Below are 18,409 nucleotides of genomic sequence, written 5' to 3' on the forward strand. Positions count from 1 at the left end.
GGTGTGGTTTAATTTAAAAAAAATCAACCCTGCAATGCAATCTGTGCTCTAATTTGAGGACACCATTTAGTGATTTTAATTGTGTGACAGTATTTTGGTATTTTCGATACCCAGTAGTAGGTTAATGACTGTTCCTTGAAGAGTGGAGTTTATATAACACAAGTCATTACATAAGGAGGCTGATTGTGGCCTGAGGAACACAAGGAAAACAAATATGCAAGAATGCAAAACCCAGAACAAGCAAATTCTGTTTTGGTGGCCCCGAGACGCCTGATAAAGAGACGATGAGTTGTGTTCCTGCAAGGTGAAGATAACCTTGAGGAAGGCTGAGGATTCGGAGGTGAAACCGCTGCCCGGTGTAACCACCACCAACCTGTGTGTGATCTGTTCCTCCCCATCGCATGGTTTGCATCGAAGACAACAACAAACAAGCACAAAGTCGCTGGCTGGTCATTGTCATTTTTCCCAGAAGCTCCTAAACATGGCCCAAGTTGGACCGAGCCAACTGCACCGTGAAATAAAACCGTGGCAGAACCTGAGGCGCAACCTTTTGCTTGGACCTTAGATCTCAGGTTTGATAGACGGGATGCAGTTGTAGGGGAAGTAATTTCACTTCTGCCACAAAAACGAGCGCGTCTTCTGTGTCTGCATCACTCAGGGGGCTGAGATCCTTGGTGGAGGTGGGAATTGCTCCCAGTTCTGTTGCAAACACCCTCAAACAAAAGCTGGGTGCCCCCAGCTGCCTTCGGGCATCCTCCCCGGGATGGGTGCAGGACCCGAACCGGGCAGGGGCACACGGCTGGGGGATCCCCCGGAGGGGCCGTGGTTTGGGGAAGGAGGGAGGTGCCGTGGGAAGCGCGGGGGCGCGGCGGAGTTCGGGGCTCCCGGGTCCCCCCCGCACCGCCCGGCCGCCCCGTGGTCCCTCCGGGATGCGAGGAAGACGGGGCCGACCCCGGGCGGGAGGAAGGGCGGGGTGAGGATGGCGTGTGGGATTCAAAATGCGGCCAAGCGCCGCTGCCGCCGGGGTTTCGCTGGGGAAAAGCGTGCGGCGGCGAGGCGGGAGAAGCCCCGCAAAGGGCAGGTCCGCAGAGCTGTCGCTGCTGCTGCTGTCGCTCGCAATGAGCCGCTCCCGGAGCAGCGCCTCCCCACGTAGGTAAATGCCCGGGCTGGGGAGGGGGCGGCCGGCTCTGCCTGGGCGCATCTCCCCGCTGCATCCCGCATCCCTCCCCGCGGGCCCGGGAGGGGCTGGGCCGGGGGCTCCCAGCAGCGGGGACACGCAGCCCCGAGCCGGGAGGGTGGGTTCTTTTTAGGGGGGTGGTGGTTTGGGGTTTAGGTTATTATTTTTTTGGGTACCCAATGGGAGGGGGCTGATTTTGGGGAGGGTCGGGGAAGAGGATGCAATGAGGCTCCCCCGGACTGGGTGATTTTTGCAGCCTGCCTCCTCCTCCCCCAGCCTCCCCCTCTATCCCCCCCTTGGTTTTGGCTGGCTCGCTTTCCAATTGCTGCATGAAGGGCTGTGCTTGTGGCGGTGTGTGCCCGCTCCCGGAGACGTGGCGCACCTCCCTCGGCTGAGGCCGCCGGAAAGGGATATATATATACATATAGATATATATATATATATATTTTTTTTTTTTTTACCTGTCACGTTTGTCCTAGAAAAATAAAAAAGTAAAACGGGGAGGGCTCGGGAGCCCGCGGCAGCCCCGGCCCGGGGGAGCGCGGCTGTGCGCGGGGGGCGCCCCGCCGCCCCTTCGCCCCCCGCCGCACCGCAGCGAGCGGGGCCGAGCGCGATGCGCCCCGGGCTGGGCTCTGCGGAATAGCGCGGCCGCCGCTCGCCGTCCGCGGGCTGGGGGCGGACGGACCCGACCGCTGGCAATTCCCTCTTGATGTCCATGAATGCAAACACCATGATTTTCATGATCCTGGGCGCCTCTATCGTTATGGTAAGAGATTTTGCTTATCTCCCTCCCCTCCATTCCGCCCTCCCCCCGCGCTGTCCCTTCGCCTGTGCACCTCCGTGTGTGTGTGCATGTGTGTGTGCCCCATTAAACACCCCAGATTATTTTATTTATGACTGCTTCAGTCTTTGGCAATCAAACTAGAGTCAATGTTTTATTCCATCATCCAGAGTTGACCAGATGCCTTGGTTATGGGCTCTTACAGGCAATAGCTTGCTTGATGGACATGAATGCGTTGTTGGACAGATTTCACAATTACATCTTACCGCATCTGCGAGGGGAAGACCGAGTTTGTCACTGCAACTGTGGCAGGTAAGTGACCTGCAGCGGCTCCTCTCCTGCCCCCAGCCCCTTCCCACCCCCTCTTTGGAGGCACAGCGAGGCGGTGGCCAGCGGCCGCCTGCTGCTGGCTGGACTCCCGTGTTTGCATTCTGGCTGTGTCTCACCTTCCTCGGCAGCTCCTGCATGAACACAGGCTTGCTTTTTTTTGTATATTTAATTTCCCTGGAAGAAGAGTTTTCTGTGGGCCTGGAAGCCCATTTTCCTTTGTGTCCATGCTTGTGTCTATGCATCTGTGAGCCCTGGGAAAGTGAGTAACTTTCATTTAGACGCTTGTCATTTTGCCTTTGTTGTCACTGGGCTGTGTTGTTTCTCCGAGTGTTTGTGGTCTGGCTGTTGCGGTTGGTGGTTTTTAAACGGAACGGGGTTTGGAGAACCGAGCAGACCTGTGCCCAGGAAGGAGTGTTGCTGTCTAGGACAGTGTCACTTTGAGGCTTTGTAATCTTTGATCAGCTTTTAATTCTCTGTGGCTTTTCTCCTGAGAGTTGTAATGATTCTGGACAGAGCACACCGAGGTCTGTGCTTTTCTGGAGCGTTTAATAACCTGAGAGCATCGGGATGGATTCTGTGCGAGGAGCAATGTCTCTGCTGTCTGCAAGTTTATGTCTGGACAAATACCTGCCTCTCTCCACGGCTGTTTGGCAATGATGCTCGATTCTCCTGAACAGCGTAGCACTTCTTGTGCTGCGTGTCATCGCTGAGATGCTCAACTTTGACTGGCTTAGACCCTGGGGACCGAGTTGTGGGGAGCTGGGTTTCTCTCTTCTCCACGGGACTGTTGTTTGGGATCCTGCTCCCACGCTCCTCGAGGCCTCAGTGTCCCCTGTGCCCGGTCGCTCGCTGCCCGCTGGAGAGTTTCTGGTCTGGGGGCAGTAAAGCAGCCTGGGGCTGTGCCAGCTGAAGGCCAGGCTGGGGGAGCCCTCCCTGGCACAGCCAACACCTCCATGGAGCTTTACTCCTCTTGGAGCTGCCTCTGGAACCAGCTGCATCCCGTCTCCAGGTGTCACATCCCTCTGGTGTCCCTGACGCGGAAGCGAAGCTGGGACCGGGATGTGCATCGTTTAACGAAGGGAAACTGCCCTTCCGCTCTGCTTCACTCCCCGAAGGCGATCGGTGCCTTTCTCCCCACGATTCCTCCCCAGACTCCCGTCCAGAACAGCACAGAAGTCACAAGCAGCATCTTTAGGGCCAAATGCAACCAGGCCCCGAGTGATCTAGTGAGCAAACCCTAAATATCAATACCCGCTCCTTGGGCAGCTCTGCCTTAGGGCCAGTTAGGAATGCTGTGGATAAATGTCCAGTGTCTTTGACTTCTTTTCTGGCAAGGACTGTTTTTTCCTTAGGTAATTTTTTGAGCCTTCTTGATGTTTTTCACTAGTTTGAGAGTTTTCCTCTGCCTCTTCAACCTGTTTTTCTCTTTATTTGTCACAGCTGTGTTCAGCAGTGCTGCAAATTGGCTACTGGTAATAGACTTGAACATCATCTGGAGCAACTGGGGAGCATCAGGTCTCATGGGTGGTGTTAGTGGAACGTCTCTTCTGCCCAGGACTGAGGAGGTGGCAGGGGCACCTCTCTCTGTGTCTGCAGAGATGCTGTTGAGGCAGATAAATCACCCACAGCACTCCCCCCAGACATAGTTCGCTCATTTCTTAGAAAGTGCCCAAAAGAGCTTCCAAATTGTCAAGCGTGGACCTGAAGTTTACCCGTTGCCTTAGGTATGCAGAAGTGATGGCTCCTGCCATCAGAAACAGCACAACCATGTCCGCTCCTGGGCATGGGCTCTTGTTGGGCATGAGCATCATTTCTGATGTGCTGATGCTTTGAGGTATTTGACGCTTGCACAAAGCATCACACTGTGATGGGACTTTGTGTGGCCTCATGCTCAGGTTTGGTCTGTGATCCCCAAACCTGGCGCCCGAACGCCGCTGTTTGGAGTTTTCTGATTTAAAGGGCAGGTGATGCTGAACCTGCTTTGTCCCTTCTATCAGGTTTAGTGCACAGAGCACGAGCCATAAGCAATTCTGCGTTGTGCTGGGCAAGGATGCAACCTGGAGCACGTTGTGGGCGAGGGTACCAGGGACTGATAAAGGCCTCTTAATTTACCAGTAACCAAAGGGAGTCCTTGGAGACGGAACTGGCTGCAGTTCAGTGTGTTGCAGGGGGAAAATGAGGAATGGAAAGAGGAATTAGAATAAATGAAAATTGTTGGAGCATCTTGCCGGCCACAGGAGAATGGAGAAGGTGCTTGTGAAGGTTCTGCTGTGTGGTTTTCCACGCCTGCCCGTGGCTGTGGGGCCTGGACCCCACGGCTGACCGGCTGCGTGGAGCTGGGGGTGATGCTGCCTGGGGTGCTTGTGCAACCGTGCAAGGAAACAGGCGGTCACGGCTGACGCGTATTTGCTGTCTGTTAAGCAGAAATGTCCACCGAGCCGCTGTTTTCGGTTCGGGTGAGCCTGGGCTGGACGGTGCCGTTGCCACTGGAGTGGTCCAGCTCTGAGAGCTGAGACGGGTCGTGCTCTGGGCTGTGGGTGGGAGCAGATGTCCCCTTCTATGGTAGAACAAGGGGTGATGGTTTTAAACTAAAGGAGGGAGATTCAGGCTGGACATGAGGAATAAATTGTTGGCCCTGAGGGTGGTGAGAGCCTGGCCCAGGTTGGCCAGAGAGGTGGTGGGTGAACCATCCCTGGAGACATCCCAGACCAGGCTGGACGGGGCTCTGAGCAACCTGAGCTGCTGAAGATGTCCCTGCTCATGGCAGGGGTGGAACTGGGGGAGCTTTAAGGTCCCTTCCACCCAAACCATCCTGTGATTCTATGAGCCGTGCGGCGGGGTGTTGCTGTCAGGCTGGACAGGTGCGTTCCCACTCGGCTGCCCTCCCCGCAGCACTACGGCCAAGGAGGGAAACCTGTTGGAAGGCCTGAGGCCAAAGCGCAGCTGTTCAGGGGGGAAAACAGTCCTGGCAGTTGCTTGGGAAGGGAATCTGATGTCATGATGGCGCGTGGAGCGAGAACATCAGCAGAGAGACAGGGCTGGCCCTGGCACCTGGTGCTGCTGCTGAGCCTGCAGACGTGCCCGGGCTGGCGGCGACTGCTGCTCTCCCAACATCTGCCTGCTCGCTGGAGGAAGAAGGGGTGACAGCCACATTTAGCACCTCTGTCCTCAGCGTGTGGACATGTTCAGGCTGTTAAACCGCTGTGTTCTGGCACGCAGGCAGCCTAGACTCTCTGCTCCCACCTCCTTGGGACACACCTGTCCCCAGGAGAGCGGGGCCGTGCGGGGCTGCAGGAGTGTGGCACAGCCCCAGCGGCTCCGTCCCAGCCAGGAAAGGGTCCTGTCGGGAGGCAGAGCGCTGGCAGCAGATCAGGAGCTGGGTGATGTCATGCAAAAGGAAAAACACCAAAGGGCGTCCGTGGGAGCAGGGCGAGCAGGAGAGAACAGGTGACACCTGCGTGGAGCAAGGACCCCTCAAAACATCCCGAGGGGCTTGGAAGTTCCCTGTCTGGGAAAGGACAGGGACCTTGAGAGCTCTGACATGTATTCTCCTTGCCACTGACCTTCTGAGTGACCTTGGGTAGGTCTTTCCCTGCCAGGCAGAGCCTCTCTCTGTGAGCGGGGTTGGAAAAGCCGGAGTGTCAGTCTTACCAAAATACCGATACGCAGCAGCAGAGCAGCCTGGGCAACCCTCAGGTCACCTCCTTCTGCCCAAGGGACGCTTCACCCCTGCTCTCTGGGCCTGATCCCATCTCAGGCTGCGTGTGCATCTCCTGAGCATCGAGACCCTGCGGTGCCACCGGCTGCTTCCCGGGGCTGCTGCAGCGTGGAGGGTCCCGGGGAGGCGTTTCCACCCGTGCGGCGGTGCCATCCACACGCTCTGCAGCCTGGCAGTGCTGGCAATGGCTCTGGGAGGTGCTGGGCTGCTTGTTGTGTTTGCAGAGAGGCTGCAAGGTCAGACAGGGATGCAGGACAGAGGCTCTTCACCTCCTTCTCGCTCTGCTTGCAGCCCCACGTCTTGGGGGGTGGCCAGGAGGGGAGGATAAGCCATGTCCCCCCAAATCCTGCTGGAACTGGGGAACGGGTCAGTCCAGCCGGGTTGTGACAGCTGCAACGCGAGCCTGAGAGATGTGACACGTCTGGCACCGACAGACGGACACCTCGGGAGGGAGCCAAGCTGAGCCAGAGCACCAGCGATGCCCACGGCAGCGCGGGGAGCGGAGGGTGTAGAGGCACTGATGGGCTCTTTGCATTTAAAGCAAGGGATCGGCGGTGCTTTTTGCAAGGCTCCGGTGCTGTGTGTCGGCTGCAGCAGCCAGCGCGCACGCAAGGTCACTGGAAGGGACAATAGCGCTTTGGGCAGCTCCGTGGTGAGACTTGCCAGCCGTGCTGGCCACAGCTCCGCTCCGCTTGCCCCGGGAGGGAGGAGAGGAGGTTTTCCCCCTTTGTCACAAAGTCTGGGAGAGGGGACAGGGATGCTCCAGCTCGAGCACACATGCACAGACACAAACGCCGTGCTCCTTCTGCCCAGCAGCTTCAGTCTCTCACCCGAGCCAGGTGCTGTCTGGCTGGGGACAGCTCAGCAAATCCAACCTGGCGTCAGGAGAGCAGCTGCCGGCTCGGCACGCAGAAAGGAGCTGCAGACACCACGGGGGTGTCGGGCCCTTCCTGCCACCCCAAGGCGCCGCTCAGCCCGGCGGTGGCCAAGGGGACTGGGAGAGCTGGAGGAGATCCCGCTGCGGCGTGCGGACTCAGCTGCGCCCAGGAGAGGGACCAGAGGTGACCGTGTCCCTTCCCGCGGTGTCCTGCAAGCAGAGAGCAAGAGCGGTGGAGAAAAGCAGATTGGGTGGTGGGAAAAACATCTTGTGAAGGATGGGAGGAGAGTGTCCCGTGTTCCTGCGGTGCTGCGTGTGTGTGTACAAATGCAAGTGCTGCAGGCACATCCCTGCTCCTGAGCACTGGGGAGTTTGTCACTGTACCCCAGGACTCTCTTCAGGTACAGAGCTGAGACCTCCCGTAAAAAACACCTCATGGGTGGCGAGAGCTCCGCATTCGTGTCCTAGGAATGGGTCTGTCCTCGGTGTGTCTGGGAGGTTTTGCTTCTCTCAGCCCCAGAGGTGGCTGTGGGTTAGTGATGCTCTGCATGGGGCGGCTTCAGGTAGAACATCGGGTTCTCTGCTCCTGCTGAGGCAACTCAAGCTCTCCATCATTTCAAGGAGTTGAGGCTTCTGGAGGTGTTTGTGGACTCAGCCCTTAGGCTGTTTCTGTACTACAAGAAGCAAAAGGGAGCAAGTTAAGGACCTGCCGGGTGTCGCTGACAGTGACTGGGGACGCGTGGCACATGGGACGTGTGTCAGATTTGCCTTTTTCCCTCCTGCAAAGCTGCTCTGCTGCTTCCCACCCCCCGTGCCACGGCACCAGGTTGTGTGCCAGCCCTACGTGCCGGGAGCTGGTGCCTCCGGTGCAGGTGCCTCCATTAAGCCGTGTGTGAGATTAGGGCTGTTTTCAGTAGGTTCCTTTGAGTGGAGGTTTGTTTGCGTAAATATTTGGACGTTTCTCAGGCGTGATTATTGAGCAACCTGCGCTTCATGCATATTCAGAGGCCTCCGGCGACTGCGTCCTCGCCTGCGTGCGGGAGCAGGGTCGGGTCCGTGGGCGTGGGAGGGATGTGGGTGCGGGGGATGCCGTGCGGGTGGGCGATGCTGGGGAGAACCCATGAAATCGTGTCCTGGCCTTGGGCTGGGAGCACTGGGTATGCGCCTGTGGGGAGCCCAAACCGCCCCATTGAGAACCTGAGATGGTCGGGGAGCTCGCGTGAGTTTTGCAGGGGCGCTGCGGGGTCCCTGCCCTCTGCTGCCCCGGGATGATGAATTCACCGCGTGCTTCCAAGTGCTTCCCCGTGGCTGTAAACATCTCACAGGGAACGCTACGGTTCTCCCGGCCGCTGGGCTTTGAACAACGCGATCCTTCAAACACGGGAGTAACAACCGAAACGTTCCATGTAGGTGAGATGGACTTGGTTAACGGTTGGACCGATGATCTTAAAGGTCTTTTCCAACCAAAAAAACCCTCTATTTTGTTCTGAGAGACGGGACATGAAGCAGAACAGCTTGGGGAAGCGCTGTGAAGCTGCTGGTGCTGCACGGCAGAGCAGTTTGTAACCCCACGGGCAGGACGCTGTGATTGCACTCGCAGGGCTGCGTTCTCAATCCTCACACTGTGTGTCCTCACAGGAGGAAAGTGTTATTAACCTCTGCTCGCCAACACGAACGCTGTGCTGCCCTTTATGTCTCTGGAGGGGTGACCCCTCCAACCTCATGCTGTCCTTAATATTATCTTCCGTTTTACAGATGACGAACTTAGGCACAGAGAGCCCGAGTGTCAGGGATGCGACTCAAGTTCCAGGCGTGGGTTTGGGTTTTTATCCTTTTCTATCTCGCTCTCTTGCCAATTCCTCCGCTGACAAAAGCACAAAAAGCCAAGACAGCACTTTTGCTCGCGGGAATGTTGGTAGAAACTCGATGGAGTTGTGTTAAATCAGCCCCCAGCCACAAGAACAGGCAGTGGATGGGGGGGAAATACCTCACTTTGCTCTTCTCCACTGATGCTTTTCCCCGTTTCTGTTCCCCGCAACAGGCATCACGTCCATTATGTTATTCCGTATGACGGGGACCAGTCGGTGGTGGACTCCTCGGAGAATTACTTTGTGACTGACAATGTAACCAAGCAAGAGATCGATCTGATGCTGGGACTTTTGCTGGGCTTTTGTATAAGCTGGTTTCTCGTGTGGATGGACGGGGTTCTCCACTACGCGGTGCGGGCCTGGAGAACCAGCCGGCGGTATGGTAAGTGCAGCCCCCGGGCCCCCCGCGCTGCCTGTGGCTTTAGAAAAACAGCAATATTTACGTGGAAATGGCCGAGGATCCTCACCCTGAGGGTTCTGCTTTGGGAAGCGTCAAGGATGTGGTGCAAAGGGCTGGTTGATAGAGCGACATCTTCACCCGTAGCCAGGCTGATAGATGGGGGAGCTGGAGCTCTGGAGCTTGGAGAAGAGGAGACTGAGGGGTGACCTCATTCATGGTTACAGATATATAAAGGGGGAGTGTCAGGAGGATGGAGCCAGGCTCTTCTGGGTGACAACCAGTGACAGGACAAGGGGCAATGGGTGCAAACTGGAACACAGGAGGTTCCACTTAAATTTGAGGAGAAACTTCTTCATGGTGAGGGTGGCAGAGCCTGGCCCAGGCTGCCCAGGGGGGTTGTGGAGTCTCCTTCTCTGCAGACATTCAAACCCGCCTGGACCCCTTCCTGTGGAACCTCAGCTGGGTGTTCCTGCTCCATGGGGGGATTGCACTGGATGAGCTTTCCAGGGCCCTCCAACCCCTGACATTCTGGGATTCTGTGATTCTGTGAATCTGTGTAACCTGAACTAACACAGCCAACAGATGCTCCTTCAGAGGCCCTGCTGCCCCTCTTTGCATGGAGGTCCCATGGACTTTGTCGGAGGGGGGAAAAAAGACAGAAAAGCTATTAAAATACTGAATGACTTGAAATTCCATAGTACTACCTACAAATCTCACCCTCTCCGACTCTGACGGTGTCTGTTAAATCACCTGTCAGAAATTCTAATCAGGGAAGCGGACTCTCTCTTTCTAAAAACTCGGCTCAAAACGATATTAATCTATTAGCCTCCCCAAGCCCGCTGGGGCAGTTTTGGTCCTCGAGGCCATTTCCAGGCAAACTGTTGGATTTTCCAGCGAGTCGGAGGGGACGGAGCCGACCTGGGGCCGTGACACCGGTTTTGCTCAGCTCCCGCGGCCGTGGTCTCGTCACGCGGGTGGATTCAGCCGGGCTGGGGGAGACGCTGTAGTGAGAGCAGCAGTATTGCTCTCTCACCTCTCGTTACAGCCCCGCAGACCTGCTATCGCCATCTAACCTACCTCCTTGCGATTGAATACTGCGTAGAGTTTTATTTTTAGTAACACAGGGCAGTGCTAGTAATTAATTTAGTATTTAAGCTGAAATAGCCTTTTTTTCTTTCATTTTTTCCTCTCCCTGCGTGTGCATATTCGAAGGCTTTAAGAAGGGGGTGGCCGCTATACCGTGCAAAGTAATGAATGTTGAGCTTTTATGTATTTCCTCTTCATTCAAATCAACTATGCAAATGTAGTCATTTTAAAGGCAATAAGCCTTTACCTATTTCTTCATTGAATGAGTACCTAGGCTGAAATTTCCTTCTAAAGATAGAAACGGCGCCTGTGGCTGTGAGGGGTGGGGGGTTATACAAAATACTGCACTGGTACGGAGTGTAGAGCCCTCCCTGAAAGACAAGAGCACCACTTAGCAATGACTCAATGTCACGTTGTGGCCTGATCAGCTTCAATTTTGGTCTGTTAGAATAACCTATAGCTCCTTCCCGATGGAAGAGACTGCTTAAAATAGCAAATATTCTATGGGAGCTCAGACATCCAGTTGCGCTTCATAGTAGCTGCAGTGCTGGTCAGAGCAGGCACGTAACAATGATGGCAATAATTCAACTTTACACAGTCTATAGATCTCTGGGAGTTTCAATTCTCCTTGGTGTGGCCGGGCTGTGTGTATTTCGGTGCGAAATGACCCAAAGCTCTCACAAAAGCGAACAGCAGCCGAAATGTTGCTACAGGGGAAGGTTTGTGGGCTGAGCCTGGTTTGTGTGCAGCAGGGCCGGGCAAAGCAGGAGAACACGCCTGGAATCCCTCATCCTCCTTCTCCTTTCTGCCTTCCAGACAACTCCTGGTCGTGGATTCCCAAGTTTTGTAACCTGAAGGAGTTCAGAAAACGTCACCACAGGCAGTACGAGGAGGCCACCGGGAACATGGTGCACATCAAACAGAAGCTGTACCATAACGGGCACCCGAGCCCACGGCACCTCTGAGGATCGTCCTCCTGACCAGAGACTGCAGCGAGCTCTTCAGACAAGGACTTTGCTCTTCTGCCCGGGAGCAGCTCCTGGTTGCTCCTCTGCGGAAGCCCCGAGGACACGGTTTTATTTCCCCATCCGGGTGTCCCCGTGGCACCCCACCATGCACAACTAAGCCAGTCCTGGATGCTACGCAGCCAAGACATTGCACTGTGTTCCACATTTTATTGTCAGACTTGTGTACATATGTAAAAAGCAGACAAACAAAAACAAACAAAAAAAAAAGAGAGAAAAGAGATTTGCATTATATTTCCGCCCCTCCCCGTTTCCCGGCATTCACGCTGTCCTGCACATCCAGCCGCCCTGTGGGGAATGTTGGCCATGGGTATGGAGGTGGGACAACATGAAGAAGATGCAGAATTTCTCATTCAAGAGCTCGAACCCCCCCATTTCTTTGGTCCCTCGGCTTGGTTTTGCTCCGCTCTGTTCCTCCTGTTTCTGGAATGGCTTGGCCGGCCGCAGGTTTGGATGGGGACTGCGGGCAGGGGGTTGGAGGCACAGCAGCCCCTCTGCTTTGGTTTGTGGGTTTTGGGAGTCGCTGTGGGGGAAGGAAGCCCTGGGAATATATGATGGATTTGTTCTTTGCGTTGCTACACACTGAAACCTGCCTTAAGCAATCCAGGAAATCTTTGTACCAGGGGAGCAGTACTACAAGGTATGAGTTTGTTTAACAGGGCTGGGGCTGACTGGTTTACACCACTTTTATACTGATGGTACCCTGCTGGTGTCAGTGCTGTTGACTCTTCTCTAATGGAGAGGGGCTGCTCCTGATGTGGGGGGAGAAGTGGATTGAGTTGAATGGTGTTAGAGCTGATTTGTACCCTGATCCTACCCCTCTGCTCATAAACACTCCCTGCTCTTTGCTGGGGAGAAACGAGCTGCTCTCCCCCCTCTTCTTAGCGGAGGAGCCTGAGACCCCAGTTGATACCACCCCAGAAACACTGACGATGCGTCAAGCAGGTCCTGTTAATGTTCTCACTCCTCCTGCACAAGAACATCCACCTCTTTTCTCATGTCACTGCTCCGAGCTGAAACAGCGTGTCCCTGGGCTTGGCTTGAGGAACACGGCGAGACGTGGGCCTGATGCCAAACTCATCCACAGGTCCAGCATCCCAAGGCTGGGTTGAATCAAAGTACAAGGATGCTCTAACGTGCAGTGAGGAAAGAGAGATTCTTACCGAGCAGAATAAGGGAGGGGGACGTTAGTCCCAAGAATTTAAGTTGGTAGCCCTGAATCCCCGTCATTTCTCCTTTGTTCCTCATTTGGTATTGAGTGGGCTGGTGCTTAAGTGGGGGAAACATCCAGAACAAGCAGATGATGAATATTATCAGGAACTGCTGATTTCTTCTGTGGGTTCCTTGACTCTGTCAATGGCCTCCTATGGTTTGATTGCGATGTCTGTGAAGGCAGAAGGACACCATGACTCCCTGCTCCAGCTTCTGTGTCCTTTTAAATTTGTTTTCCTGGTTTCCTCTGCCCGGGATCAGTTCAGTTATGTACAAGCCCAAAACTGGCCAAGAGCCCAATATCCAATTCTCTGCCATTCCCACCTTTGCTAGTCCCAGGTGCCTCTTATCTTCGAGCCCCAGTTTCTGTCCAGACCTAAACAATTGCTGGGTCTGTACTCACGTCTGTCTGTCATTCAGGACCCCCCGTGGCTGTGATGCCTGCAGCCACCTGTTAGTACCTAATGAGCAGAAGAGGCAGCTGGTTTCTGAGCGCTGCAAAGCGTCGGTGCCAGCGTCGCGTCGCCCCTGCCGCTCCCTGCGTGTCACCGTGTCCCCGTCCCGTCCCCTCCCCGGTTCTGCTCGAGGCGGGAGCCGTCCCAACGCCGCCCGATCTCGTGCTGTCTCGTCCCAGCGCGGTCGCTCCTGTTGTCGCCGCTCGGGTCTCTGTCAAGTCCGCCCTTGCACCGTCGTCTTCTCCTGTGCGTGTGTTCGTTCTGCTTTCGTCTGGTTGTGGGGGTGTTTTCTCCTCGTTTAATTGTCTGAGACGTGCTAGTGTTGACTTGTTTGTTGTTCTCTTGCCTCTGATCCAGTCTTCACACACACAAAAATATATTAAAAAAAACCCCAAAAAAACCCAACCCACTGATAGAACAACAGCAAAACCCAAACCCAGCAACAGCCCCAAACACAGAAGGTTCAGGTGGGAGAAGGTGACTCTGGCATCAGGAAGGGGACACAGCAAGGTCAGGGCTGGACGAGATGCTGTGGGCAGAACCTGGGGAAGAGAACACGGGGCTGCGAAGCTTCCAGCTGTGTCTGTGGTGGCAGCTCCGTGGGGACAAAGGAGTGGGAAGTGTCACCAAGGCTGAGCGCTCACCCGCCAGATGCTTTGAGGGAGGATCCTGCGGAATTCGATAGTGGGAGGGAATTTCGTGCCGCTTCAGCAGGGGCTATTTTTAGAGCAGAGACAGAGCTTAAATCTGGATGTGCCAGTTCTCCAGAGCTGGGATTGACATGGAAATGTTCTCCCGCAGTTCTGGCGTGAGGAGCCCGCGTTTGGCCGCCCGCACAGCCCATGGGTGTGTGCTGGTGGTTGTGATGTGTGGTAAAGGAAAGGTGTGCGGAAAAGCAGAGGCTGGTGAAATCCACCGTATCAACCAGCAGCTCCTTCTTTAAATCCAAGAAGCCACTTACAAGCAACTGCTGAAAGGAAGATCCCAAAGCCAGAAGAGTTTGGGAAGATGTGTCCTGTGATTCCATCCATCCATCCATCCATCCATCCATCCATCCATCCATCCATCCATCCATCCATTGTGCTCTCTTACTGCTCAGCTACCCCTTGAGCCAGCCAGGGACACACCAACCGGCCCATCTTGCTGAAGTATCTGGCAGTACCTGTCAATAACCAGTAAAGGACCAGGACAGAGCCCAGAATGCGCATCCCAGGCGTCCACAGCATGGTGGGGCGGTTTTAGTTACTCTCACTGCTACTTTCTACCTCATTTTCCAGTCGCGCTTCGCTGGGAGAAGAGAATCCCTGACAAAAAGGGATGCGGAAAAGAGCCACGAAGATGATGGAGGTCTGGAGCATCTCTGCTCCGAGGAAAGGCTGAGGGAGCTGGGACTGGTCAGTCTAGAGAACAGAAAGCTCAGGGGGATCAAATACCTGGAGGAAAGGTGCAAGGAGGACGGAGCCAGGCTCTTTCCAGCGGTGTCCGGAGATGATGGGCACAAAATGAAACACAGGAGACTCTTTGAACATCAGCAAACATTTTCTTACTGTGTGGGTGACCTAGCACAGGGACAGGTTGTCAGAGAAGTTGTGGAGTCTCCATCCTTGGAGACAGAAACAGCCAAGAGAAGCTCCCAGAGCACCTCTGGATGTAATTCTACTATTAGAGCATCTGGTACAAACAGAATGACATTGAACGCTTTGCAATGCTGGTGACACAGGTCCAGTGACAGGAGATGGGATGTGCAGGTGGGGACAGACAGGGCACGATCGGTGAGGCAGGGACTGCTGGTTCTGCCTTAGGATGGAGGTGAGAATTCCCCTTCACTGTGGTGCCCAGGAGAGCGCAAAGAAGCAAATGAACTTACTGAAGAGGGAAAGAAAAGAAAGAAAACTAAAAAGCCAGACCTGCAGCCTCCATGTGTGGCTGTTGGGACACAGGAGGGGGAAGCAAAGGAGCAGGAAGGTGTAGGTAGGTGGAAGAAGCTCTGAGAGCCGAGACTGGGCTCTCAGGACACCCTTCCAGTTGTGTGTGTGTGTCAGTGCGTGTCTGCGTGTTTATATCCACGTGTGCCACCGCGTGTTCGCTGAACGAAGCCCATTCCCCTTCTCCAGTACCTGTTCCCTTTCTCCAGTACCTGTTCCCCTTCTCCAGTACCTGTTCCCCTTCTCCAGCACCTCCCATCCATTTGCACTCATTCCTTTTCCAATGGGGTCGCTGGTTTTGGTCCCTCTGCGCCCTGGGATGTCCACGGAGGGGTGACACCGGTGACACTGGGAACCCTTGCAGGACAGAGCACACGGGTTAGGAAGATTAATGAGAACACAGGAACAAAACTTGAGATTGCTCTTTTCCCTGATTGCTAACCCATTTTGTTTCTGCACTCAAACCGATTTTGCATGCGTCAGGCGGGAAGAGGTACAACACGTTGATGCTAACAGAGAGAGAGATTATACTCTGCTCCGAGTCTAATCACAGAATATTCTCTACTGTGGTTGAAAAGCAATAATGGCTAATTTTTTTATTAAATGCACTCGCACAGGCAAATGTCACCTCCAGTTTGCTGGGAGTCGTGACAACGCTGCGCTGAAGCTACCGGGAGCAGCCGAAGGCCGCGAGCGCTTGGGGGCAGGGGAGGCAATAGAAAAAGCACACTGTGATTTTATTTGGGTCAACGAGTGAGTGTATTTCAGCCATTCCTTCCCTTTCAATAAAATGTTTGTATAATAGGTAACCGGTTCAGCTCCTCAAACTAAGCCCGTCCTTTGCTGTTTGTCAGTAAAATAGTTTTTTGCATGTTTTGGATCTGAGTGGTTTTTCCAACCCTTCGAAGCGAGCGATGCTCCCGGGGCCGAGGCTGCAGACCGCAGGTCACCGGGCAGGACGCGGCTCCGAGAGGAGGAGGCGCGAACAGGGCTCAAATGGGGCGGGAGGAGCTGTGCCCAGCGCTATGGATGGAGAACGGCTCTGCAGTCTCCCCCAGATTATGTTACATCACCAGACGCTGTCCCAGATCCTACCCTGCTTGTCTCCCACTCACAGGGAACACAGGGAAGCTCGAAGGTCCAAAACTGATTTAAAAAGAAGATAAACATTTTAACGTTAAAAGCAAATTCTGCGTGCAAGCTTCCCCTGGAGTTCGGGTCTCTCCTGCCTCAAGGCAGAAGGCCGCAGGGTGCAGGGCTTAGGCATGGAAACCTGAGCTCATTTTCCACCCTACAGCACCTAAAACATCAACATGAACCAGCCCTTTTGTCTTCTTCATTCTGCTCTTCTCTGTCCTGGAATGGGACCACACAGACCCAAACAGAGCGAGTCTGACACCGAGTGGGACTCGCTCCTTCTGCACAGAGACGCTGATACACGAGCTGTTCCACAGGGCTGGGTAAATCTGGGCACAGCTCACTCAGGCTTGGTGGAGACACCGCGTGAAAGCAGAGCGGCAATGAAATAACCCAACGGCCAAGCAAAGAAACCCCCACAACAGGAATAAAACCCACAGCAGCAGGAGAGAGGAGAAAAGCCAGCCAGGCAGCAAGGCAGGGAGCCGTTGTCATGGAACTGAGTTCCAGGCACTGGCATATCCAGCTATGTTTGGGGGTAAAAATTGGCCAGCAACAGAGGCAAATGATCTGACTTGTGTTAGGTGAGAACAATTAGAGTTAGGGCAAGAGCTGGAGGACATCGCAATAAAATGGAAACAGCCACAGACAATGGATTATAAAAGAATCAGAGTTCAAAACACAGGTTTGCAGAGAAATATTTCCTGGGGAACCTCCAGTCTCCCCAAAGCCCTGCAGCTCAGGACATGCACTGTGGAGTGTGCGGCGTTCGCATCCTTGTACGTGCACAACAGAACTTTCCTCCCCGTGTATCACAGCCAAAAGTAAATACATTAATGGATGGCAGCTGAGGATAGATAGATGACCACGTTATAAATCTGTCTCCCAGCTGCAATGCTGAAGCACAGAGAAGGCGTTTCAGCTGGCAGTGGCACAGATTGGGAGTGATGGATTGCCTGCTAATCCATCTGCTCTTAGATTTGCTCTCCAATACAAAATACTATTTTAATAAAGTGCTATTAGCTCATAACTCACTCAGTGTCAAGGCGAGGAGATAACCTCAGCCCGAGGTTGCCATCCTAGATCCCTGCGCGGCGTGTTAACAAACAGCTCGCTGGGTGCCACCTCCACAGGGACATCATTCATCCTGGGAGGTGACAGCAAACCAAACCTACTGATGAGGCTGGCAGAGGTGACAGAGGCCCTGCGTAAAGTATAGAAACGACTACTTATCCTTCCCCTCCTTTTTAAAGGAAAATAAACTAAAAAAAGCAGACTTCATTTAGTAGAGAGAGCCACATCTGGGCTGCACAAGGAGAAAGAACTTTGCCCCTTGGGATACAAGCAGCAACAGCCAGAGACCATCTCAACACACACCAGAAACGCTCAAGTGTCCACGTGCTCTCAAGAGCACCCGTGTGTCTGTCCTCAAGACAGACGCTCTCTCCATCCGCATGAAGCCCTTAGAGCAAAGCTCAGGTAAGGAGCAGTCACATCCATCGTTAAGAGTGGTCATTAAAAGCCTTTCAAAACTCCCTGAAAAGTACTTGGGCAAACCTGAGCACCGTTAGGGCAGCCTCCGCTTCCCGCTGTTTGCCCTGCCATGGCAAAAGGCTACTTGCAGCTAATTGTTCTCCCAAACCTGCAATGAATCACTGCTGCACAGCGCAGAGGCGCGGATCACGGCTGCATTACACCACCGGGCTCCCTCCGCTTCCACGCCGGGACCTGACGCAATCTGACGGAGGAGCCGCGTGAAACCGCTGAGACAGCAACTGCGCAGCTCTCCAGCAGGATCCTCATCCACGGGATCAGCAAAAGCGCAGTCAGACGGCATAAGGACAAACCAAATACCGCTCTCCTCCCCGCGGCTCCTTTTGTGCTTCGTGGGGATGATTACGGAAAAGAGAGGAAAAGTATCGGAGGTGTATGTCACAATTACAGGTTTTAATCACACAATATCAGGCTGCTCCCTCACATCATTCATTAGCAGGGGGTATTTAGCAGAGAGTGGCTCTGCTTAGCTCCCTTCCATCTCTTGGGGCTTAACAGAAATATACTTCCAGTAAAATCTTAATAAGAAGGGGAAAGCCTAGAATAGCTAATCCTCTGGTAGATCAGTGGACTAAAGGACAACTATACCTAAACATAAACATAAAATATGCCGTTTTGGTTTATATAGCAAGTCCTTCCTCTCTTCCAGTGCTGCCCACAGTAGCATAGCTTGTAACAAGCAGCTCTTAGTGGGGCAGGCAGGTGTGGGCACCCCCAGCTGCTGTGGGACACCTGCCCTGAACCAACGAGCAGCCTCTAAAACACAACTTCAAATTCTCCCCTGGCATCCAGGGAAAACACCAGAGGACTCTTGAGAGAAGAGGGCAGCCCAAGGCAGCGGAGGTTTGCAGCCCCAAGAACGGC

At 54.3% G+C, this 18,409-nt stretch overlaps 1 protein-coding gene across 4 annotated transcripts; it reads left to right on the forward strand.

Moving 5' to 3' along the window:
- Positions 1 to 758: 758 nt before the first annotated feature.
- On the forward strand, positions 759 to 15,725 carry TMEM240 (transmembrane protein 240). Of its 4 annotated transcripts, none has more exons than XM_065855377.2 (5): positions 759 to 1,153; positions 1,657 to 1,943; positions 2,164 to 2,270; positions 8,925 to 9,133; positions 11,054 to 15,725. In XM_065855377.2, exons 2-5 carry the CDS (start codon positions 1,887 to 1,889, stop codon positions 11,200 to 11,202), a joined length of 522 nt encoding a protein of 173 aa, XP_065711449.1. In that variant the 5' UTR covers positions 759 to 1,153; positions 1,657 to 1,886; the 3' UTR covers positions 11,203 to 15,725. The 4 variants fall into 4 exon arrangements, with proteins under 4 accessions (XP_065711449.1, XP_071654428.1, XP_065711451.1 ...); XM_065855379.2 differs by having other exon boundaries at positions 829 to 1,153; positions 2,129 to 2,270; XM_071798327.1 differs by lacking the exon at positions 1,657 to 1,943 and having other exon boundaries at positions 828 to 1,153.
- The last annotated feature ends 2,684 nt before the right edge of the window (positions 15,726 to 18,409 follow it).

Source organism: Patagioenas fasciata, chromosome 23, assembly GCF_037038585.1.
Source record: "Patagioenas fasciata isolate bPatFas1 chromosome 23, bPatFas1.hap1, whole genome shotgun sequence".
NCBI classification, from domain to species: Eukaryota; Metazoa; Chordata; class Aves; order Columbiformes; family Columbidae; genus Patagioenas; species Patagioenas fasciata.